This window comes from Rhinolophus hipposideros (genome assembly GCF_964194185.1).
Source record: "Rhinolophus hipposideros genome assembly, chromosome: 4".
Taxonomy (NCBI): domain Eukaryota; kingdom Metazoa; phylum Chordata; class Mammalia; order Chiroptera; family Rhinolophidae; genus Rhinolophus; species Rhinolophus hipposideros.
In genome coordinates, this window is record NC_138050.1 from 13319950 (window position 1) to 13346777 (window position 26828).

Below are 26828 nucleotides of genomic sequence, written 5' to 3' on the forward strand. Positions count from 1 at the left end.
ACAGATCAATGAACTCAAGAGCGGGTTATTTGAAAAGGTGAACAAAATTGATAAACCTATAGCTAGATTCATTAAGAAAAGAAGAGAGGACCCAAATAAATAACATCAGAAATGAAAGGAAAAGTGACAACTAGACACCACAGGGATTATGAGGAGGTACTACAAACACTTATATGCCAACAGATTGGACAATCTGGAAGATATGGATAAATTCCTACACACATACAACCTTCCAAGACTAAATCAGGAAGGAACAGAAAATCTGAACAGATGGATAATTCCTAATGAAATTGAATCAGTAATCAAAAAGCACCCAACAAACAAAATCCCTGGACCAGACAGCTTCACAGGTGAATTATACCAAATATTCTAAGAAAAATGAATACCTATCTCTCTCAAACTATTCCAAAAATTGAAGAGGAGGAAAGGCTCCCAAACTCATTTTCCGAGGCCAGCATTATCCTGATTCCAAAACCAGACAAAGACACTAAAAAAATAAATAAATACACACATACATACATACATAACAAAAAAGGTATAGGACAATATCCCTGATAAACATAGATACAAAAATCCTCAACAAAATATTAGCAAACCAAAGTCAGTAATACATTAAAGAGATCATACACTACGATCAAGTGGATTTAGTCCCAGGACGAAAGGCTGGTTCGATATCCATAAGTCAATTAACATGATACACCACATAAGCAAAATGAAAGATAACAATAATATGATCACATCAATAGATTCAGAAAATGCATTTGACAAAATTCAACATCCATTCATGATAAAAACTCTCAGCAAAGTGGGGATTGAGGGAACATTCCTCAACATAATGAAGGCCATATATGACAGACCCACAGCTAACATCATACTCAATAGTGAAAAGCCGAAAGGTTTTTCTTTAAGATCAAGAACAAGACAAGGATGTCCACTTTCACCACTCGTATTCAACAGAGTATTGGAAGTCCTAGCCACACAGCAATCAGACAAGTAAAAGAAATAAAAGGCATCTGAATTGCACAGGAAAAAGTAAAATTGTCATTATTTGCAGGTGACATACATATAGAGAGAACCCTATTGAATCCACCAAAAAGGCTATTAAAACTAATAAGTGAATTCAGTAAAGTAGCAGGATACAAAACTAATATTCAGAAAACAGTTGCATTTTTATACACCAATAATGAACAGAAAGAAAATATTAAGAAAAGAATCCCATTTACAACTGCATCAAAAAGAATAAAATACCTAGGAATAAATTTAACCAAGGTGGTAAATGACATGTACTTGGAAAACCATAAGACATTAAAGAAAGAAATTGAAGAAGATACAAATAATTGGCAGCATATGCTGTGCTTATGGGTAGGAAGAATTAACACCGTTAAAATATCCATACTACCCAAAGCAATCTACAGCTTCAATGCAATCCCTATCAAAATGCCAATGGCATTTTTTACAGAACTAGAACCCTAAAATTTATGTGGAACCACAAAAGACTTCAAATACCACTGCAATCTTGAGAAAGAAAAACTAAGTTGGAGGTATCATGATATCAAACTATACTACAAGTCTATAGTAATCAAAACAGCCAAGTACTGGCATAATAACAGACTCATAGATCAATGGAACACAATCGAGAACTCAGAAACAAACCCACATCTTTATAGTCATTTAATCTATGACAAATGAGGCAAAAATATACAGGGGGATAAAGGAGACAACACTGGTAAAAAGATGTAAACTGTGACATCAAAAACGTAAAATGGTGTGCAGAATAAAAATGTAGAGCTTAGTTAATTGTTAATTGTTCATAGTTAATTGTCAGCTTAAAATAGACTGTTATAAATGTTTTATGTAAACCTCATGATAACTGCAAAGCAAAAACCTATAGTAGACACACAAAAGATAAAGGACTAAGAATACAACTACAGGAAATCATCAAATCACAAAGGAAAAGAGCAAGAGAAGATAAAAGAAAATATGAAACACCCAGAAAACAATTAAGAAAATGACAATAAGTATATACCTATCAATGGAGAATGCCTGTGCACTGTTGGTAGGAATGCAAATTGGTGCAGCCACTATAGAAAAGAGTATGCAGGTTCCTCAAAAAATCAAACAGAACTACCATATGACCCAGCAATCCTACTAATGGGTATTTATCCAGAGACATCCAAAACACTAATTCGAAAAGACATATGCATCCCTACGTTCATTGCAGCACTATTTACAATAGCCAAGATACGGAATCAACCTAAGTGTCCATCAATAGACCAATGGATAAAGAAGATATGGTACACATATACAATGGAATATTAGTCAGCCATAAAAAATGAAATCTGGCCATTTGCAACAACATGGATAGACCTATAGGGAATTATGCTAAGTGAAAACATCAGACAGAGAAAGACAAATACCACATGATTTCACTTTAATGTGGAATGTAAAAAACAAAATACACAAACCAAACAGAAACTCATAGATACAGAAAACAAACTGATGGCTGCCAGATGGGAGGGGGTTAGGGGGATGGGTGAAAAAGGTGAAGGGATTAAGAAGTACAAATAGGCAGTTATAAAAACAGTCATAGGATGTAAAGTACAACATAAGGAATATATAGTAGTCAATAATATTGTAATAACTATGTATGGTGTCAGATGGGTACTCGATTTATTGGGGCAATCACTTCCTAAGTTATACAAATGTCTAATCATTATATTGTACACCTGAAACCAATATATACCGTGTTTCCCTGAAAATAAGACCAAGCCGGACCATCAGCTCTAATGCGTCTTTTGGAGGAAAAATTAATATAAGACCCAGTCTTACATAAACCCGGTATTACATTATATTTATTATATTATATTATAAGACCCAGTGTTATATTACACTATACCTGGTCTTATATAAGACCAGGTCTTATGTTAAAATAAGTAAATCCCATATCTATGTTAAAATAAGACCGGGTCTTACATTAATTTTTGCTCCAAAAGATGCATTAAAGCTGATGGTCCGGCTAGGTCTTATTTTCGGGGAAACACGGTAGTGTGTATCACTGTAATTAATTTTTTTTTAAATGTCTAAGATATGTTTTGATATTGTATTCTAAAACTTTTATGGTGCTACTTTTGCAATTAGTTTTTTATCTCATCTGGGATTTACTTGGTGATTAACATATATGTTTTTCTGGGCTTCATTTTGATACATTGATCTATTTCCCTATTCCTGCTTAACAGCACGCTGTTTAATTTCTAACTGTTTATAATATATTTTATGTTTAATGGAATGTATGGTTCCCTCCTTGCTGTTTCCAATTTAGTTCTTAGATATTTCCCCACAATTTGTCTCTCAACAGAATTTTAGCATCAGCTTGTCAAGATCCATAAGAAACCCTGTTAAAACTTTTACTACAGTTGTATTTATTTTAAAGATTAATTAGGAAATATCATTACTGCATTAAATGGCCCTATTTAGGAAGTATGATTCAGAGAATTCAGGACTTTTTTTTATGTCCTTCAATTTTACAGTTTCCTTCATATGAATTTTGCATATATCCTCATATATTTATTCTTAGATATTTCAAGATTTTGGAGTTACTATGGACGGGATAGCTTTTCTCTTTCACATTTTGAGATTGATTATAGCTGACATAGAGAAATACTATTGATTTCTGTATAAGGAATTTGATTCAAGTTCTTTATGATACTCTAGTTAGTTCCACCATGTTTTATGATTCTTCTGAATTTCCTAGGTAGATAATCATCCTGTCTTCAAAATGAACTCTTTTGCCCCTGTTGCCAGAATTTATGCCTTTTATTTATTAACCTGTTGCCAGAATTTATGCCTAATATTTGTAATAATAATATAATTGTAAATAATAATTATTACATAATAAGCATTGGCTAGAACATCCAAAACAATGGTGACTAGCTGAAGTGACAGTGGGCATTCTTGCCTTGTTCCTAACTTCAGTGGAAATATTTCAAATGCTTGTACCACTAAATATGACACAGAAGATTTCTGGTCAATACCCTTTATCAAATTAAGGAAGTCTCTTTCTACTTGGAGGCTGAGAATTTTAAATCAGAAATGGGTGTTGAAATTTACCAAATGCTTTTTCAGTAAGCAACATGATCATGTGTGTGTGTGTGTGTGTGTGTGTGTGTGTGTGTGTGTGTTTAATCTGTTTAGTAAATTACATTAATAGATTTTCTACTGTCAAGCCATCATTGCATTACAGGGATAAACCTATACATAATGTGTAATAAATTCAATTCATTCATTTTATTTTAGATTTTTGCATCTATACTCGTAAGTGAAACCAGAGTCAATTTTGTTTTATTGTGTGTACTGTCTTACCTAGTCTGAGTATCAGGGTTACGTCAACCTTGAAGAATGAAATAGAAGGCTCCAATATCATTCTATGAGTAGAGTCCTGAATATAGAAACTATCTGCTTTTTGAAGTTTAGGTAAAACGTGTGAAATCTGGGCCTGAAGCCATTTAGAGAGGTGAGTTTTACTACCTTTTGTTGTTCCTTAGGATTATTAGTAAATTTAAGTTTTCTACCTTCTTTTAAGTGAACTTTGTTCATATATATTTTTAAAAATTCACTTATATATCTTTTCAAATGTACTAGTTTTTCAATGTATATAATATTTATTACTTGCATGGAGTTCATCTTGCTTTCTTTCTAACTAGAGATTAATATATAGTTATATTTTTTCTATCTTCTTTCTCTGGCAATGCTATTAGAGACTATAGAACTGTGTGGTCCAATATGGTAGCTACATGAGGCTATTTAAATTCATGTTAATTAAGATTAAATAAAGTTTGAAATTCAGTTCAGTAACACTAGCTACATTTCAAGTGCTCAATATCCACATATGGGAAGGGGCTACCATATCAGACAGTGTAAAATATAGAACATTTTCATCACTGCATTAAGTTCTATTAGATGACACAGTTCTCCAAGGGGCGCTCTGTTGTAGCCTACAGATTTTGACATATATTGCATTCTGTTGATTCTTTGCCAGTTTGTAACTTCAGTTAATATTTCCATTTTAACCTAAGAATTATATAAAACATGTATCTAAAGATGTTTTGAATTTTTAAGAGGATAGTGTTTCTATTTTTGGATTTTTTTTCTTTTTCTGGCTATTGACAAGTGGCTCCTTTCTTACCTCAGTGCATCGTCAACAGTGGATGTACCCCACGACTTTTACTTTGTAGAATCTGTTGATATTTTGTGGCCTAATACATAGTCAGTTATTGTTAATGTTCCGTGGATACTTGAAAACAATCTGTATTTTCTGTTGGGCATATATTCCTTATACATCTTTGAGATCAAACTTGTTCATTGATTTCTTGTTTATTTTAGGTCTACTTGATCTTTCAGTTTGTGAGACAGATGTGTAAAAATCTTCTGTCTCTAATCATGGTTTGTAAATGTATTGATTTCTCTAACTACAGACTCTATTTCTAATTATGGGTACATAAAGGTTCACAATAATTATACAAATAAACATATAACAGATAAATATATAAATATATAGTATTAAATATATACAATATGATCTACAATGTTTATAGTTTATATTAAATAATATATATCATATATTGATAATTATTAAAAAACTATACATCTATGAAACATACCTCTGTCCAATTTTAATCCTTTTCACCTGAAATTATATTTTTTCTGATATAAAGCACTTAGTTTTTTTACATCCCTTTACTTAGAGCCTTTCTGTATAATTTTGATTTTGTATAAATTTTGTAAATAGTATATATTTGAATTTTTACTTTTTCTTCACAATCTGAGATTTTCATTTTTAATATAGGAATTTAAGTTATTAAATATATTCATGACATTAACTAGTATCATTAATTCAATGTAATTAACTATTATTAACTGTGAAACATTTACAACTTAATGTGAAATGGTCATATTTATTTCATTTATTTATTCGGGTTTCCCATTTACTGTAATTTTATTTCTCTCATGCTTTCTGTTAAGCTGATCACATTTTCCCTTCTTCCTCCTGCTGCTCTTACAATACTGAGGGAGTTAAATCCCTTATTTCTGTTCTTTAAGTGGCATTAGGGTTCACAATTCAGTGCTAGTTACCTGATAAATACTTCTAATGGTCAAAATTTCTGTTTCTGAACTTTGAAGCTATTGGGCCATTTTGTTCTAGCATGCAGAGTTTCTGATGAAAAGAATAAATTGCTGTTTTCCTTTTCATGCTTTTCTTTTATGCTGTTTTCTAGGATGTGTTGGGAATGGATCTCATTCATCCTACTTGGCACTCGGGATCTTTGGCTCGGGAAATTTCCTTCTATTATTTATTTGATTATTTCCTTTTCTCTGTTTCTCTCTCCTTGGAAGTCTTCTATTAGATGTTGGACATCCTAAATTGATCCTTCATGTCTCAACTTCTGAAAGACTTCCTTAACTTTATTTTTCATATCACCAGCTCAGTTTTCAGTCCTTCTAAAGATTTTTACAATTTCAATAAATTTAATGTGAGTTGCTCATTTCGAAGGTGTGTTTGGTAATTTTTAATAACCCACTATTTTTAGGATATGATATCCTCCCTCATAATAAAAATTAGAATTTTAAAACTTTTTTTCTACCCCCTCAATAATCTGTCTCTGGAAGAGTTGTGTCTAATGTCTGTGACCTTGGTGTGATTGGTGTGGCAATGGAAGCAGAGGCTGGAAAGCAGAGTGGTTGGGAATAGCTATTTGTCAAAAAAAGCAGGCTTTACTCTGAAAACCAAGCCTTTTATTTCCCTTCTGGGCAGAACTATCTTTCCTTTAATACTATTAGTTACAGAGGTCTGGAAATTACCGACACCAGGGACCTGGGTCCCTCATAAAGCTCATTTTCTTTGGAAAGAGTAGTTCCCAGGTTTTATCCTGGGGTTAAAAAACTATGGCCCTGGCTGTAGTAGGAATGATCTGGAACTAAAGAAATCCAGGGGCCCAACTGACCCAAGTGTCTGGTATACAGCTAACTCACACCAGGTGAGCACCCTCTGGCCCAATTCATTTTTGTTTCAGCTAATATTCTGCCTGCACTGTCACTAGAATTGTTTTACCTCTGCATTTCTTCTCTGTGGCTTTTAAGCTGTGGTTTTTCTACTTTTGTTTTACTGGCAATTTGATCCCATCTGTTTTCTAAATTTCAAGTTTCCCTGTGGATGTTTTTGTTTTTTCTGTTTTTGTTTTTTTTTTAATGTTCAGAGAAAAGCTACTTTGTTCAAACCAAGATCCCATTAGGGACTACACACTACATTTGATTGTTCTGTGTCCTTGGACTTTTCATTTGGAATCCCCCACTTCCCCCTGGATATTTACTTGATGAAGGCATCACCAAGGTTTTTCAAGTATCTCCTTCCAGAGCCTGGAGTTGATGGGGATATTGACATGTGTGCTCAATTCACTATCATAACCCAATTTCACTCACCTGCCCCACTTTATTTTGAAGAAGATAAAATTCAAACTCCTTAGCATGGCCTTTCAACCCAAACATCAACCCATGTCAGCAACCTTATTTCCTTCTACTTCCCTCAAATATCCTATGTTCTAACACGACAGCATAACACTTGCAAATGACCTTTGAAATTTAGAATTTCTACAGTAGTGAGCATCAGGACCCTTCTAGAGGGTTTCCTCCTCATTTTATAAATATTTTTCGTTTTCAATGGCACATTAGCAGCAATGTAGGACTCTGAGCCACCGCAATGCTTCTGCATGCACACTGCGAATCTCCATCGTAGCACAGGATACCTTCTATACCAATATAGTATATACCCTTGTGAATAAAACACCAAGCAGTGAAAATAGTCATTAACAAGTAGTCATAAAAGGAGTGATTATAATTTTGTTTTTGAATTAACCGGGTTAACCAAAGCAACCTATAAATGTCCCATTGAATTTACATTCCAAACTGAGGCACTTTTGAGAATGAAAGGGGGGTGCTATTAATAATTACAGTAAAATAACACATATAAACCAGGTATCCTGGGCTATGAATAATTGTACCACTATTAGATTTATTTACTTTTTCTTCAACACAACCTGTCACTTTGCATTTGCTTAAATATGGCTGATACCTATTCATCCTCTCCATAGATTTTTATTGAGCCCCTACCACAAGGGAGATGCTATGCTGAGACTACAAAGTGAACAGAGAAGGCCACTGCCTTCATGGGGCTTATCTGCGAGTTGTGTTTTTTCCTGCTGATAATAAAGGATGGCTTTCAATCCTTGAAGAATAACATATGAGCTTCAGTTCTACCAAAACTGTTATTACTGATCCTCTTTCTTTTTTTTTTTAATTTATTGGGGTGACAATTGTTAATGAAATTACATAATTTCAGGTGTACAATTCTGTATTACATCATCTATAAATCCCATTGTGTGTTCACCACCCAGAATCAGTTCTACTGATCCTCTTTTAAACACTCGATCCAGTGGGAAGAGAAGAAAGGCTTTCAAGACACACAGACCACGGTATGTTGCCCTAGTTCAGCCACTTACCAGTGGCTTCCAGTAATGTGATCCTCACCTGGAGAACAATAATACATCGCAAAGCTGTTATCAGGAGAAAGGATTATACGACGCCCTGTAGGTGGTAATTATTGCCATGTTTTCTCAAGTTATACCAAACCTGAGCACAAGGAGTACAGAAAATGTCAAATCAACCTTAATGCAGAAAGAGACAGGTGGAATTAGAGAGGAAAACGTGTCCACATCAGGCAGCGAAAACAGCCCTAAATCAAACTGCTTTCTGCATTACTTGAGTCATAGGGCCTGGGAAACAAAGCACTGAGGAGCAAAGGTAAGTTTTGAATAACAGACATCAGCTGCTAACTCGAGCCCTTCCCTAGCTAGTCCTGGTGCTTCTGGGTGCAGTATGCCCCTCAGAGGCTCAGTTCCGGATTTGCCCAAAACTTTTCAGCTACTCTTTTGGAGCAAAGGGCAGAACACAAGACACAGGTCCTGGATGGAGGGAGGGGGAAATCTGAGAGAAGGTGGGAAAAAGATCCAGAAGGATGAGGAAGTGTATCCACTAACCAGTCCTCTATGTGCCAATCTAAAAAGTTCTACAGAGTGCTTTGCACCAGGACAGAGGGAGCACGAAATAAAGCAGCTTTGAAAAGAACTGATTTGCTCTCCTGCCAAAGGTTTCCTTCCCTGCCCTGCAAAATCAGTGCCAGCACACTTGAAATCTGCATCAAATTAGAACACTCACTGCCCTAGCCCACTATCCCAAGGTAATTCTAATTAATTGAAAGCTTCTAATCAACTTAAACTGAACATTTATTCAGTTAAAAATATCTTGTTGATGGTGTAATGTGAACACACTTGATGAGAAGGACCCACTGATAAGAATAATAAAAGGAAAATGAATAAAACTTCCTAGGATATGCTGCTCTAGAGAAACTGCTTTTGAGTACGACTAAGATTTTAACCTGTAAGCTCCACAACTTGATCTGATGCTAGACTTTCTTTGGCACAAGTTTCTTTTCCTATTTGAATTGCTTACTGCACCTTTTTTTTTTTTAATAAAAGCAATACATTTTCATTGGGAAATGGAAAATTTAGCCTAATGAGAAAGTAAAAACCATCTGCAATTCCAACAATCAGGGATAAACACTAACACCTTGGTGGAGATCTTTTAAGTGTGGCAGCTTTTATAATGCAATTCCCTCATCACAAATGCTCTTTGTCCACTCCCTTAGATTTCTGAAATCAGTAACTCCAGGGCACTTCAGTCTCTACAATTTTTAAAACGCTGGATTTCCATTTGCAATCTGTGGCAGGTTAAGCCCTTAATTAGTAACAGCAGGTGCTGAAGGGCATCAAGCCAATCACCCTTACATTTTAGTGAGTTGTTATTTATGTCACTCTTATCAGCCGGAGCAGTGCTGACACTCAGCAGCAGCTGGAGGGGCTGATGTTCCCACAGGGCAATTGTTGGCCTCCAGTTTCCCCAGGGGCCAAGGGGCTTAAACAGCTCTATCTGGAGAGACTGAGCAAGCTGCATACAAAAGGTTCAGTGGGGGCTTCAGACTGTCTTAGGGATTGAAAGCCATAATCATTTACTACGAGATTTTTGGACAGCTTTGCCTAATTCTACACCATAAAATACTATTTCTCCTGAGTTTAAAAAGTGCCTCCACTTTTAAAATAATTAAGAAAACTTATTAAATTGGCCCACTTCCAAGTGGCCACAATTCCGTTTCAGAAAGTTTGTTCCTAAGAAATGAGGATATTTAAGTATGTAGAACATTCTAAAACTTCACACAGCACAAAGGGTTTCCCTCTCACGTTTGTCTATCAAGGTATGTGAAAAACTCGCTAAGAAGAAAGCCAACACCATTTGCCTTGCTTTCTGGGGTGGTGAGGTTTTCTTTATGCTTTTTTCCTAGTGGATTAATAATCACATTTCATTTTTGGTGTCTGTAAAAGGCCGGTGGGCCTTGGGTTCCCATGGAGGGTGGGAGGGTGTGGGGGTGAGCTGCGGAGGAACGTGCAAGGACACTTTGGGACGCCAGGAAGCAAATGGGAGAAGAGCACGCCAAGTTGTGCAGAGAATGCTGAAAATAAACTTTCCTACCTTGCAAATACTGCCCTATATCCAAGCTCAAAATTGTGCACATTTTGTCCGGCCACCAGCCCCAAATACCTACTGACTTTTGCTCCTAAGTAACTACCAATGGTTTCCTGCCTGAAAAATGATTTTAAGGCTGGCAGGCGTCAGGGCTGGAGGAGGGTTTCTCTGGGCAAGAGTTCAGTCCACTTTCCTCCTTTGGTCTCCTTTCCCCGAGGGATCCAGCCGCATCCCCAGCCTCGAGGGGGCGGTGGCCCAGAGGGGCCCTCCAGGACCTAGGGCTGGCCAACCTCAGACGCCCGGTCCACACTTCCCCTCTCGGGGCACTGACCCAGGACTCGCTCGCGCCGCGGGAAGTGGCCCTTCCTGCCGCCGCCCTCCCGGGCTGTCCCCGGAACGAGGAACGTCCGCGCCCGTCGGTGCGGTCGCGGGGGCCACCGCGGACCCAGGGCCCGCGCGCCGTTATACACGCAGCTGCCTCCCGTTCCTCCTCCTCCGCCTCTTACCTGGCCAGAGATTTGGCCCAGCTCCTGGCCGATAATTGAGGCCGCCATGGCCCGTTGCCCACGTGCCGGGTGCCGGGCAGCCTCCCAACAGGAGGAGCTCGCCAACCCAGCCGCGTCCCGCCCGCCGCGCTAATGGCTGGGGGCCAGCACCTGCGGGCGCGCATGCCCCGGCCGCCCTTAAAGTGGCCCTGCTGCCCAGCCCTAGGCACCTGGGGGAGCAGCAGGGGGTTCCGCGGGGGAGGGGCGCAGCTGGGTGGGGAGCGGGAAGGGAGGCGTGCTGCTGGGGTGGGGCTGCCCAAGGTGCCCTGGAGGCCCCTAGGGGAACCGGTCACTGGCAGGCTGCCCAGCCTGAGCTCCATTCCCCATTCCCTGGGAGATCACGCAGGTCTCAGAACTGCCATGGCCCTGCCTGGGGAAAGGTGAGCTCTGCCCTGCCTCAGCTTGGTCTAAATATCTGAAGGCTATCTTATGAGGAATCTTTCAGGTTTAAATATTATGAATTAGAAAACAGGTGTTTGTTTGTTTGTTTCTTTTTCCTAGACAAACGTATGGTACCGGATAGGGAAGGGGAATGCTCTTATGGTTTGTTAGTGGTTTCTTTCCAAACCACTAATCAATTAAAAATCTTAGAAGCATTTCATTTTGTCCTGTGATTCAACAAATATTGTCTGTCCCATTTTCTCAACTGAGAAAGTGAGGCAATAACATCTCCTGGTGGCTGCTGCTAGCTACCGTGTTTCCCTGAAAATAAGACCGGATCTTATACCATATTTCCCTGAAATAAGACCGAGACATATTAATTTTTGCTTCAAAGGATGCATTAGGGCGTATTTTCAGGGGATGTCTTATTTTTTCATGTACAACAATCTACATTTCTTCAAATACAGTCACCTCATCTTCTTCTGGAACATCTCACAACATACTAAATGTACCCGTCTGGCTGACAATTTTAACTAGGGCTTATTTTGGGGGTAGGTCTTTTTTACGGGGAAACACAGTATCTAACCCACTTTGTTCAGCCTTCACATTTTATTGAGATCTATTGAGTGCCAGGACCTGTGGGGGGTGCTTCCTCTTGTCGATCTTTATTACAGTTCCTAATTTTTCCGTCGCTAGAATTTGTGGGGGTGGAGACTGTGGGAGGTGGGGGAGAGGATGGTCTCTGATAGTGTTTGTCACTTTGGATTTGTCTAGACTCTTGATCTCACTTGAACCATCAGTACCCGTGATCTCAGGGCAAACTTCCTGTTTCCTGAGCAGGTGGTGGTACGATCTGGGGACCTGATTTAGATAATGAGAGCATGCAAAAAATATTATTGTGATTCTGTAGGACTTTGGTGGGAAGGAAAGTTGCAAATAAATTTCTGATGACATCATTCTGCATTATTTTTGGAAGCAAATGTACACATATTAATAGATATGAATTTTGGCTCTTTATTGCTTTTTCAATTAATCAGGAATTGAGAGTATCCACATAAATGTCTGTGAGGTGGGTGATAGTTTGTTCATCAATATAGGACAAAGGCAAAGTCATGCCCAGACACAGTGTGGAGTGTGAAGTGAGGCAGTTTTGAACATTTCCCCCTTTTTGGTAACCAGGTTTGCATTGCCCCATTGGGCTAGACTAGCAAGTCTGATACAAATCATAGGTCTAAACTAGGAAGTCTGATACTAATTGTGACAAAGACATTGTTGAAACTGACAGACTCATTGCTTTTAAATTTGAGTGGACAATACCCCTAAGTTTACGTGAGAATAAGTAAACATTCCTATGTTGAAAGAAGCAGAAAAAGATAATAAATCTCCAACCTTCATAAGCATCAAGTTAAGGATTTTAATAGTTTCCAATCTTTGTCACTATTTAACTTTCTTGAATCACACTCATTTATATTATTAGAGACAAATGGGCAGAAGGATGCTTTTTGTGATTCCCAAGAATAAAAATATGCTACTTATGCTCTTGATGGAAACTTGAATACTATGGATTAGGAAATATGACAAAAATAATTCTACATAGAGAAATATATTTTAAAACTTGTACTCAAAATAAATAATTCAAATTTATCTCTTAGAAAATAGTTTTTGCATCACTTAAAAATTATCATTCGTAGTATATGCTTTATGTTATTTTCCCCCAAAATTAAATTATAATTGTGTATTTTTCACAATATTCATATATCCTGAATAGTTTTGTAAGTAGTACCGTATACATGGTCCTTTCAAATTAATTCTTATTAAGAACCTGTACTTAAAATGTTTGGAAATTTGCCACCTAGCTATTTTAAGGAACTGTTGTATATAAGCTGTGTCCAATATTGTTGCTTACTTGGCTTGTTCTCAGAATTACAGAAATTTAGAACTCAGTGGGGCCCTGGAGATTACCTAGCTGTCCTTCCCTTTTCGAGCTGCTGAGGCCCAGAGAATGTTCTCAGAAGGACTATAACCACAGAAGCTGAAGTCAGAGAATTAACTAATTTCAATCATTTTTACTAATTATCTTTACATTTAACAACGCACTAAAGTCACTATTTAAATACATACGCTTTGAAACACCATGCTTTCTCTACCTATGGAATATTAAATCGAAGAGTGTATCATAACTCGACTAACCATTAAGTTCCATTACAGAATTAAAAACAAGGGCATTTTCTTAATGTTAGCTGAGATGGTGATTTTTGCTTCCACTTTTGCCATCTTTCCCTCCTCCTTTCAGACAATTCATCATAGAATACCCAGAACGGTCTTCTAAAATACAAATCAGAATATTAACTTCCTTTCTCAAAACCATCCACTCAGAAAAAAAATCCCGATTTATTTCCATATCCAACAAGACTTCTCTGACTCTACCTCTCCAACCTTATCTCTTGTCATTATTACGACCTTTCATAACCTCTCATCACAGTGCATTCTTCTGAGAAAACCGAAAAAGTGCAAAGCTACACTGCCTTTTTTCTTCCTTCTGTTTAGAATGTTCTTCCCTGTTATGCCTTCTGATTTCTTCATTTCACCTGAATTTCTTATATGATGTCACCTCCTCAAATGCTCCCTCTCAGAATCTAATCTTTTACTCTATTTTTCTTATATCATTTTTCTAATGTTATATGATTGTCAGACAATGAAGTTCACGAACTCATCCTAGAAAAAGTGCTACATACTTCATTGCTGAATATCACTACAATCACCTTTGGCATACTCCCCTTGGGAAGCTATGCACCGATGCCAGTGCCTAGTCCACCCTTCAAAGCAATTTTGGAACTCATTTTCTGAAATGGCCATTAGAGCTGTTGTCGTATTACTCTTGATGTCATCAAAATGTCTTTCTTTCAATATTTCCTTGATCTTTGGGTAAAGAAAGAAGTCACTGGGGGCCAGATCAGGTGAGTAGGGAGGGTGTTCCAATACAGTTATTTGTTTACTGGCTAAAAACTCCCTCACAGACAGTGCCTTGTGAGCTGGTGCATGATCGTGATGCAAGAGCCATGAATTGTTGGCGAAAAGTTCGGGTCATCTAACTTTTTGATGCAGCCTGTTCAGCACTTCCAAATAGTAAACTTGGTTAACTGTTTGTCCAGTTGGTACAAATTCATAATGAATAATCCCTCTGATATCAAAAAAGTTTAGCAACATCGTTGCAACAAGTTCTTGAACTCAATTGTCAGAGCTTGTATCACAGACATATTTGTTTTCATTTGTCTTTCTCCACCCTCCAGAACAGAGAATTTGTCACCATCTCCTTGACCTAGAAAAACACATGTACATAGCAGGCCCTTAAATATTTGAATGAATGAAGGAAAGAGTTCCCTGTAGATGACTGGTATATGTTAACTAGGATCCAGGTCTCTCTGGCTCCAAGCCTATGATCTGTCCTCCAATCATAATACCACTGATTTTGTAGTGGAAAGAAAAAGATAAGGTTTGGAGGAAAGGAAAAAATATTGCATGCTCCAAAACAACAAGCTAGGTATCTCAAGGTTGCAAATGTGTTTGTGGGGGCACAAGAAAGACGGAAAGGTCAGTTTTAATCCTGTTCTTTCCTGATTTAAAAATGTGCAGGGTTCTTCTGTTAATCCATTTATCTCTTGGTCTTCTTTGGTTCTGACCTCAGCCTAAAACCTTTTTCTGCCCCATTTTCCCTGTGTCAAAGAGGCTAGGACCCCAGCCCTCATGCCTCTTTTTTGCCTCTGGCTTAGTTCTCCTAACCATCAGCTGGGACAACTGCATTGTGTAAAGCGTAGCACACTTACCCCTGAGCATTTTCATTTGTCCTGGCTTGGGGGTCTCTCCCACACTACCCTCTGACTCACATTTTCCTTTTGTGGGTAATCTGGGATGACAATAGGAAAATTCTCAAAATACTCCTAATTCCATCTCATGCCTCTGCTAGAGAATTAGAACTATTTCAGTAGCATAAGGCAGAGATTTTTTTTTTAACTAGACTTCATCTATTTTTTTAACTAGACCTACTATCTATTATATAGAGATAAATATATCTATATCAATAAATACATGACCAATAAATACTTCTGTTCCCCAGTGAGTTAGGGAACCATTGTCCTTAGGCCGTAATAAAGGTCAAAGAATAGTACCAGCTTCTAATTATGCCTAGTAATCATTTGTGTGAAGATGTGACAGTTTTCTCATCATCCAATATGCAATTCACTTTCAGCAACAGGGTTTAGTTTTACTGAATTTAAAATGATATCTGCCTCATTTTAACCACAAGTCTTTGCTAGGAAATGTGGAGCTAAAACAAAGATACACTGTAACTCTGTGTCACACAAGGTCTAGAGTGAGGCTAGGCTCTGCCACCTTGATTAATTTTAAAGAAGCCCACCCAGGGTAACAGCACAACAGAACCATGAGAAGCCACTCAAGTGGAGTCATTGATTACCTACTACCTGACGAGATCACGTAGTTACAAAGGAACTAATTTTCCTTTAGCCACAATGCGGAATGGAAGTCGGGAGGAATTTATACATTACAAGCAAGTCAGACAATCTTAAAGGAGAGAGGTTTCCGGTATGTGAAAGTGGGGAGTGAGGTGAAGAGGAAAATATGTTGTTCACACTTTTTTGTGAATACTTAGATGTATACTAACATGATTGAAAAGTCAACTGGGGTAATTTTTATTATGAATAATGTCATGCATTTCCACGAGCACATATACTACAGCCGTACAATATAAAGTATATGAACATAGATGTGCCTTTCACCTACCAATGATTTTGAAAAATCCCTTATGCCTTTCCCATTCCCAGTCCACTTTCTCTCTCAAAATATATAGATTATTTATCCTTTATCTTTTTTTAATGATGAAACCTGAATAAATTGTGCTGTGAGACAGAAATAAACCTTTGTGTTAGGCCTGTAAGGCCTGGAATTGTTTCTTATAGTAATAATACAGAGATTGATAACTTGTCCTTAAGTACTGCACTAACAAAATACTATAATAAAAAAAAAAGTGGTCTAGTCTTAGCAGATCTGGTGTGGACTCAGGGAAACAAATATGCAGGTGGAAGTCTAGACATCCCTGTGATGCCAGAGCAGACCAAGTGCTCACCAGACCTGTAGGTCAAGGAAAAGATGTTGAAAAAAACCTAATAATAATAATAATGTGTGCTGGATGTTACTGGCTGCCCTTTACAAGGCAGAAGAAAAAAAAAGAGCTTGGAATATAATTAGCCGGTTTGCAAAGAGAAATAAAACGGAATAAAGAGAGTCTAAAGAAGAACCTAGAAATGGTGGGCATCGAAGGGCATTAAAGGCTTAAAAAGGACAATGACTTCTAGAGGAAGGAAGAGGTAAGAGTGAGAAGGGTTTTGAGCAACAAAAGGCCACTACGACAGCCTGTGGCAGAGATCAGACTATGGGTGTTAACTTTACACCCGAACTTATTATTTCAAATACTACAAGGTAGCTGTTATTAGGTAAAGAGAACTATAGGCCAGAGAAATCAGTCATACCCTGCTATTATCATTATTACATATGGAATTGGCTAGAATTTTGATAAAATTATGTTATCCAAGAAACCATAAATTGGACTAAAAAGCTTTTCACTACTTGAACTGTCACCTCTGGGCACTAAAGTCTGTTTAACCAGAAAATGAACTCTAAAAGCTGTACTCACCTTCAAAGAAGCTTGAACAGGGAAGAAACTGCCAGGGAGTAGAGCCAGAGGCAAGTGGACGAGAACATTCCTCCTGGGAAGCAGAGTCAGAGACTGATGAAGGGACCTACCCCATTCCCAGGGAAGAGGGCTTTCATCATGTCTGTCCAATGGGATTCCATAAATGCATGGACCAGGGATGCTGTGTGTGCCCCCTTTTCTGAGTGAAAGTTGTTATGGGTATCCTTCCCTGCTCAGAAACTAGTACATTTCACAATTATTTGGGCCCAGCCTGTATTTGGCTGTCACATGGTAAATCATTTGGACCAAGGCTTCAAAGAGCAGTAGCTTAGAAAGACACTGATGGAAATGTAACAAATTCTGCTTAGTAAAAAAACAAACAAACAAAAAGATTCTAGTTATGTTCAACAGACTAGAATAGAAAATACGCTGCATTAGAATCAATTTTAACTGTCAATCAAAGTTCTAGAATCTGGCTCAATGATCACTTTCAATGAAAAGCTGAATTTATCTCTGTAGTTTCAAAGAAAGATATTATTACCTACTGAAAAAAAAATCCAAATGTCTGTAAGCCTTACTGAAAAGATTGTTTGATATTGTATTAGTGAGCAGTCTGACTGCTTCAACAAGCAAAAGCCAAATTTCAGTCATCATACACATACTCACTTACAAAAGGATTTTACCTTTCACACACACCACAATCAAATGAAGGTTAGCAAGATGAGAGAAATGTATCTGCTATATGCAATGATTCAGGTACCCAATTTTCTTCCATCTCATGGCTGAACCATCCCCTGGGGCCTGGAAGTCAGTCACGGGGCCACACCTAGCTACAAACACCTATATCTCTACACACAGTAGCATATACACCACATACTATTAAACTGAGTGTTTCACATATATATCACTAAACAAAGTCGTGTGTGCACCATGCACACATGGAAAATGTAACCTACTTCTGTGTCCCATAGAAAAGGAAACCATTCGGTAAGCACACGGCAGTTTTTGCCACTGGCCATCAATTTTATCGCCAAATATCCTTTCTTCTCAGAATGTACTTACCTCCCCATCAAGAAGACAAGACAAAACCCTGTCCATTTTATCTAGTGCAAATTTCAATGATTAATGTGAGAAAAAATATATTTAGGTGATAATATAAAGAAAATGTTATAGAATCAAAGTAAAATGAATTTTTCTATTGGATTTAAAAAACATTTTCTTGCTGTTTTGATGGTTTAAGTTTAAATGGATAGATCTTTTACATCCAGCCTTCATGAGTATCAAAGGCAATATTTACCCTCTTCCTGTGAAGAAACAGCAAACTGGACAAAAGATATGTGAAACAGTTATTTGCAAACAGTATGAAACATGCACCATAAGACTGTGATCCCTGAGAGAAAGAAAGTGGGCCTTACTTTCACTCTAGATTTTCGCCATGAGGTCCATTGCAGACCTCATAGCAGGAAGGAGATCCCAAGCAAAGCATCGTAGCTTCACATAGTTGAGGTGACAGAGATGAGTTCACAGAGCCCAGAGTGACTAAAGTTGCCGAGTGCTGAAGAGCAAGGAGCTATGCAAAAACAGAACTCCAGAAATCTACACAGGTGTCTCTGGAGTCTGCTGGACACTAAGACACGTAAGTGTAGAGTGAAACTCTACAAGATCAGACAGAGTACTCACATTATTAGGCTCAGAGGCACTTGAGTTCCAACCAGCCAGAGTTGAGTGTCCCTGTTGCTCACTCACAACATTTAGTAGGGACCACAATAGCTAGGCCTTAGTGAAGGGGTTAAACTATCTCTAGGGCAAAGATTATACACACACACACCTTAGCAAAGTTCTGAAAAGGTTAAACTTAACTGCAAGTAACCTAACTGCCTATAAGAACAAAGCCCCATGAAAATCTATAACTAACAACAAGAAATTACCCATGTCCAGCATCAAATAATAAATCAGTAGGCATAACAAGAAGCAGAAAATGAGACCCCAAAAACAGGAGAAAAATCAATCACTAGAAATAGACCTAGAAGTGACAGAGGTAAAGATAAAGGAATTTGCAAATAAGCGTGTTAAACAGCTATTATAATTATATTATTATTCAAAGGAAAACATAAAAACAGTCAAAAATAGAATATATAAAAAAATAACCAAATGGAACAATATCAAGTGTTCTACCACAGGTTGTAATTCAAGTCCTGGAAGGAGAGGAGGGGTGGGGCAGAAAAATGACTTGAAAAAAATGACCAGCTAAGTGAAATAAGTCAGACAGAAAAAGTAGAGAACGATATGATTTTAGTGATATGTGGTATATAAACCCAAAACAACAAAAGAACAAGACAAACAAATGAGAAACAAAAACTCCTAGACGCAGACAACAGTTTAGTGGTTACCAGAGGGTAAGGGGTGGGGGCTGATGGTAGATGAGGGTAAAGGGGATCAAATATATGGTGATGGAAGGAGAACTGACTCTGGGTGGTGAACACACAATGTGATATATAGATGATGTAACACAGAATTGCATTACCTAAAATCTATGTAACTTTACTAACGATTGTCACCCCAATAAACTTTAATTTTAAAAAATGACCAAACATTTTCCAAATTTGATGAAAACACAAAACCCACAGATCCAAGAACCTCAATGAACCCTGTACAGGATAAATGCAAAGCGACTAAGGTTAATTATAAGCAATTCTTGAAGACCAATGAGAGAAAACCTTAAAATCAGCCAGTTATAAAAGCCAAATTATATATATAAAGGAACAAAGAAGTCCAAACATTTCTCATCAGAAACTGGATGCCATATGACAATGGAATGGAATCTTTAATGTGCCGAAAGACAAACTAACCCTTATGTTCCCTTCTCGTCCAGGATTCCTCCTCTCCCTCTCTCCTGCAACCTCTAGAATCATCAGTTAGGACCCACTCCTCTTTCTCTGTAGAGTTGACCATTAAACTGTACACACAAGTAAAAATATCTTTTAAAAATGAAGGTGAAATAAAGACTTTTTCAGACACACAAAGGGAGATTCATTGCCAGCAGAACTTCACTTCAACCAGTGCTAAAGAAAGTTCTCCAAGTGGGAGGAAAAGAATGCCAGATGGAAACTTGGATCTACAAAAGGGACTAAAGTGTGCCAGAAATGATAAACATGTGAGTAAATATAAATTTAAATGGATGTATTTCCAAGGCAAGTTATTGTGGTTTATTAGAATAGGTTTATTATAATACAATAGTTACTGTGGTTTTTTAGAATAATGAACTATAAGAATAATACTTTGTTATCAAAGTAGATTTAAAAAGTGACAGTAATAGTACCTCACATTGGATTAGACTTGGGTTTACAAGCACCTTCATATACATTAACTTATTATATCCTCATAAAACCTGTAAGAGAGATATTACCATCCCTATATTATGAACGGGTGTGTAGTGAAGAATTAACCTTACCCCAAAAAAGGTCTGGCCTTTGTTCTCAGCCCCTGGCAGGGGATTTCTAGGCCCTTAGGACATTTTGCCTGATAGGAGTATCTTCTTTTGCCTACTGGCTTTGGCTACCAGACAGTCTAACCATGTAAATTATGATGTTTCAAGCCATATGGTATCAGCTCTACCTCTAAAGGTCAGCCATGCAGCGAATATGTCATTGAGCCCCAATAAAAATCTCTGGACATCTAGGATCGAGTGAGCATCCCTAGTTGGCAGTACTCCATGTATGTTGTCAAACATCACAGCTGGGAAGAGTTATCACTGTCTAAGGCTCCACGATGAGAGGACAACTGGAAGATCATGTTTGGATCTCTGCTGGACTCTGCCCTATGTGTGTCTTTCTTCTCCGATTTTAATCTCTATCATTTCTCTATACTAAATTGTAACCATGAGTATAAGAGCTTTCACTGAGTTCTATAAGCAGTTTCCAAATTATTGAACCTGAAGGTGGTTATGGCAACCCCTGAACTTGCAAGTAGTGTCAGAAATGAGGGCAGTCGTCTGTGGACAACTGTTCTAACTTCTCAGATGGCTAATGTCTCAAAATGGAGCAAATGAAAGGATGGTAATATCAAATGATTATACAGCACTTCTTATGTGCCAGAACCTCTTTTAGGTATTTTATATATTTAAGAATATAAAATGGACCCAGTGCAGTTACTAAATGGAAGATACTCACAATGGCTAATTATTTGTTGCCACCTCTCAAGAGACAAGGGAAGATTTATCTTTTAAATCAGTATCCCTGCATTCATTGTTTTCCCTTTCACTTCTTTAGTGCTCTTTTTTACCACATTATACAGACTAGAGCTTTATTTCACATAAAATTATTTTACTGCAATGTCCCCATACTTCTCCGGTCACTTTAGCTCTTGGCATATTATCATTATAAGAGTTACTCCCAAACTGGGGTTCCTATGCTTAAGGTCTTAATCCTTGGGTTGTTAGTTCATACTTTGGTACTCTCGTGTTACAAGGTTGGACAATTAAAATCGTGAACTCATCCTAGAAAAAGTGCTACATACCTCATAGCTAAATATCACTATGGTCATCTTTGAAGGACTCCCCTAGAGAGGATATGCACTGACACCAGCACCTAGTCCACCCTTCAAAGCAATTTTGGAACTCTGTTTCTGGAATGGCCATCAGAGCTGTCGTCATATTACCCTTGATGTTCTGAATCTCATCAAAATGTCTCCCTTTCAATATTTCCTTGATCTTTGGGTAAAGAAAGAAGTCACTGGGGGCCAGATCATGTGAGTCAGGAGGGTGTTCCAATACAGTTATTTGTTTACTGACTAAAAACTCCCTCACAGACAGTGCCGTGTGAGCTGGTGCTTTGTCGTGATGCAAGGGCCATGAATTATTGGCGAAAAGTTCAGATCATCTAACTTTTTCACACAGCCTTTTCAGCACTTCTACATAGTAAACTTGGTTAACTGTTTGTCCAGTTGGTACAAATTTATAATGAATAATCCCTCTGACATCGAAAAAGGTTAGCACCATCATTGCGACAAGTTCAAGACTTAATTGTCAGACCTGGTATATTTCTTATGCTGCAAATCTCTTTAATTCCCTAGGTCCTTAAGGCTCCTAATGGAACTTTTACCTTGTGTGTAGGTCTACCTTTTCATTGCAAACATTTACCGAGTGTCCAAAATATTCAAGTCCCTGCTTTAAGTCCTGATGGAGATGCAAAGACGAATAAGACATGGTCTTACCCCCTCACACCTCACTGCAGAAGCTAACTCTCTTGTAACAGAGAAAGTCATGCAAAACATAACAAAATTAACCTATCTTTAGGATAGAAAATGATTAAAATCACAAAAGTGGTATAAGCAAGGAAGTTAATCATAGGAGTTCAGTTCAATTCTAGTTAAGGAGATTAAGGATTCTCCATGTCCATCATCAGTAAGTATTATTAACTGATTCTTAACACCCCAATATGACATTTTTACTGCCTTTTTTCTCCTATGCTTAGCTATGAGGCTATAATAAAGGCTTCAACTAAGTTGCAGCAGTGAGAAGAAAAAGGAAAGGATGGAGGTAAAGGAAAATACTTTCCTTGAAAGCTCGTAAATCCTAGTGTGGTTATTTCATTGATTAATAGTAGGAAGGCACTATTTACTTATTCTTTTCTCCCATTCCTTTAACATTACCTAGACAAATTACTGCTGTTATCTGCTTTCAGGACTTTCTGAACTATTTATACACTGGCAAGTCAATATATGTTTTCTAGATAACTTATGACATTCTATTCATTTCTATTGCTTATTTTTATTACATTAAGATATGAGAATAGTTTCAACAGAGGTTTGCTACCCCCCTTCCTTGTCACACACACATATCTTTAAAATCAATTAGTTTTATCTTCATTCTACAGAGTAAAACGTTAAGACAGAAAAATTAAGGAAGCTTCCCTAAGTTATATAGCTTGGTAGAACATGTTCTCTTCTACTTCACAAGTCTCCTTTCCCTTTCCACCCATCTCTAGGTCATCATTTGGAGCCAACCTCTGTAGAGTTGTGTAACAGAAACACATCTTTTGCATCAGCAGTAGACTTAAGTGGTCTCTTTGTAGCCTCTCTATAGATATTTTTAAATAGTTAAAATCATATAGTATGTATGACTTTGTGCCATTGTGTTAACATTCTAAGTCCTTCCATCATATTATAACTCCATTTTGCAAACATCCATTTAAGTTAAACAAAATAAATTAATATAATAGATTCTAAGCTATCTGATGACAACTGATGAATAAGATGGCTCATTACATTAAACTGCTGAAGATAAATGACACTGCAGTGCTTCAGAATGCAGAATATATGAGAGAAAGAACTTTAATACAGGGTGGCAAGTGCTAATTGTGTTTAATATTTAGCCATGTGAAAGAATATGCACTCCCCTATAACTGTACACTGAGGAAGGCTCCATTTCTTGGTACTGTAAATAATGATGATAAAATGATTGTCCTTCTGTGTTTTTATATGCAGGAATTTTCATTAGAATAGATTACTAGAAGTACAAAGATTGAGTCTATATGTAAATATTAAGGCTATTGAAGAATATAATCAAATTGTTTGCCAAAAGAATTATATTAATTTACACCTCTACAAGCAGCATATTAGAACTTTTTAACTTCGTATTAGCATTGAAAATTTTTTGAAAACCACTGTTTATTTTATAAATGAAAACTAGCATCTGATTTCATTAACAAATGGCCATTAGTAATTTTACACTTGATTTTGTTAGTTTTGACCATGAAACAATGTTTTTGAAAGTCCATATTTTCAGTCTATATGATGCAATCCACATATAGTTTAGGAAGTTATTTTTGTTTCTAGTGGTAAATAATAAATGAGCAAGGAATCACAGCATCTTAGCATCAGAAGGGATCTTGGCCATCATCAAATCCAACTTCCAGCCACTGCAAGAATCCCTTTATAATATCCCTGACAAAGGGTCACCTGGCCTCTGAACAATTCCAATGATGATAAATGCACTGTTGGATAGTTCTCCAGATAATAATACTTTCCCTGTAACTGAGTTAGTAAATATGAAATTGCTTTGAAAAAGTGAAAAGGATGCTCTATAAATTTAAAATTTTTCTAATACATAGATCAGTTTAATCTGATGTTAACTTGTTTTAAAAATAGTGCACTACTGTCATAATGATATGATTTTACATTTAAACAGTTCTTTATTATTTTTAAGATACTTTTTCAAACCTCAATCATGTTTAGTTATTTTAATAGCAAGTTTTAGCATTCTGGCATACTCTGCTCTCTTTCAATACCAAAATCCTAGCACTGTTATTGTCATAATTCTGTTATTCTAGTATTTCTAAAAATCTAAATTATTTACATCTTGAAATAAATATCTATAACTCAATTACTCAACTTATAAAAGAAGCATATAACATGTGGTCTATAAATCTATACATGTCCTTACTTGTGTGCATAGCAATAAGAAACCAAATCATGTTATTTATAAGCTTCTGTTGCAAGAATAAGTCTTAGTCCAAAAATAAAGAATTTCTGGTCCAGTAAAATATGAATATCATAGTACAAAAATTGATATATGTAACTCTGCTATAGAATCTCCAGCTATACATGATAAAACTAATGAAGATAATGAAAACTAGAAATAATTTCTTTGAAACAAAAACTATATAGCTCTTAATAAGAGGGTAAGGGGCCTGGGGAGAGGGAGATGAGGGTAAGGGGGATCAAATATATGGTGATGGAAGGAGAACTGACTCTGGGTGGTGAACACACAATGGGATTTATAGATGATGTAATACAGAATTGTACACCTGAAATCTATGTAATTTCACTAACAATTGTCACCCCAATAAATTTAAAAAAATAAAAAATTTAAAAATTAAAAAAAAATAATAAAAATTAGAAAAAAGTAAATTTAAAAAATCAAATCCTAGTCAAAAATCAAAAGGTGTTTTGTAAATATCTCCACAAAGTTATCAAGTAAGAGACAGGGAGATTCAAAAGTCAAGAAAATATTGGGGAGTAGCATATAATTATTATTTTTCTAACTAGTGTAGTATGTGAAAAAGCTTTCTAGTTGAAAAAATTATGCTCCAAATTCTGCTCTTGACTTAATCATGGCACAAATGACAAATGTATTTTAATTTTTTTAAGATCACATTTTCTGAGAAAGATCAAGTAATATTTCATTAAAATTTATCTGTTAATTTATATTAAAATGTTGACATATGTTCAACGCTTTTTTATAACAGCTTTATTGAGGTATATATCATATAACATGAAATCAACCCATTTAAAGTGTACAATTCAGTGTTTGATAGTATATTCACAGTGTTGTGCAACCACCACCACAATTAAATTTAGAATATTTTCATCTGCATTAGCAGTGATTCCCCATCATCTACCCTTTCTCTGGCCTTGCCATGCTTTGGCAACTACTACTAATCTATTTTCTGTCTGTGTGTATTTGCCTATTCAGGACATTTCATATCAATGGAATTATACATGACATGATCTCTTGTGACTGGCTTTTTTTACTTAGGTTCATGTTTTCAAGGTCCATCCATGTCGTAGTGTATGTCGATATTTCATTCCTCTTAATTGCTAAATAATATTCCATTGTTTGGATATACCACATTTTATTTATCCATTCATCAGTTGATGGGCATTTGGGTTGTTTTCACTTTTTAGCTATTGTGAATAATGGTGCCACAAACATTTGTGTACACATTTTATGTGGACATTGGTTTTCATTTCTCTGGGGTATATACAGAAGACTGGAATTGTTGGGCCATATGTTTACCCTTTTGAGAAATGAACAGACTGTTTTCAAAGTGGTTGTACCCTTGTACATTCCCACTCGCCATGTAGGAGGGCTCCAATTTCTCCACTTCCTCATTAGTACTCATCATTATCTGTCTTTTCACTATAGCAACATTTGTTTTTGTAAATGGTATTTCTTGATATTTTGTAATGCATTTAGACATATAAAATATTAAGTATATTAAATATTGTTTACTTATATTTTGCTTTATGAATTCTGAACTCTTTAAAACAAAAAAACATCAAATACTGAGGTTAATACATATGTCAGTATTAAAATAAATACACTAAACTATCATTTTTGCACTGGTTATTTCAATAATAATTGCATTTTCTTATAAAACTTTACATGATAAATTACCTTCAGAATTTAGAATTAGGTAAAACTCTATACCTGTATATTTCTCATTAAAAAAAATGAGAGCTGTAAAATCCATTCTTTCTTTGTGCCGATTGCTAGAAGCTTAAAGCTAGAGCTTTTCTTAGTTGAGAATTCTTGCAAAACTTTAACTTTTACTTTCATATTTTATCTTATGGGTGTTGTTTTTATACCTCTGTATTTAGTAAAAGCAAATGCAATCCTTTTTAGAGGGAAAGAGTGTATAAAAAAATAAATATGTAGTAACTATCTTTGATCTGCACAGCGATTTATTTCCAACTCTATAAATGATGAAAGTTAGGCAATGAAAAGTGATTTACTCAAACTCAGAAGCTTAGTGCAAAACTACTACTAGAGCATAGCTCTTAAAGAA

The 26828-nt window shown here is 36.6% G+C and overlaps 1 protein-coding gene across 1 annotated transcript in view; it reads right to left on the minus strand.

The window, feature by feature from the left end:
* LOC308496833 (spermatogenesis- and oogenesis-specific basic helix-loop-helix-containing protein 2-like) overlaps window positions 1–26828 on the minus strand; it is a 116172-nt gene that overhangs the window by 39350 nt on the left and 49994 nt on the right. Inside the window, exon 9 of the mRNA XM_081046639.1 lies at window positions 11133–11261. Coding sequence (XP_080902765.1) covers window positions 11133–11261 — 129 coding nt within the window. The remainder of the gene's footprint in view (window positions 1–11132; window positions 11262–26828) is intronic.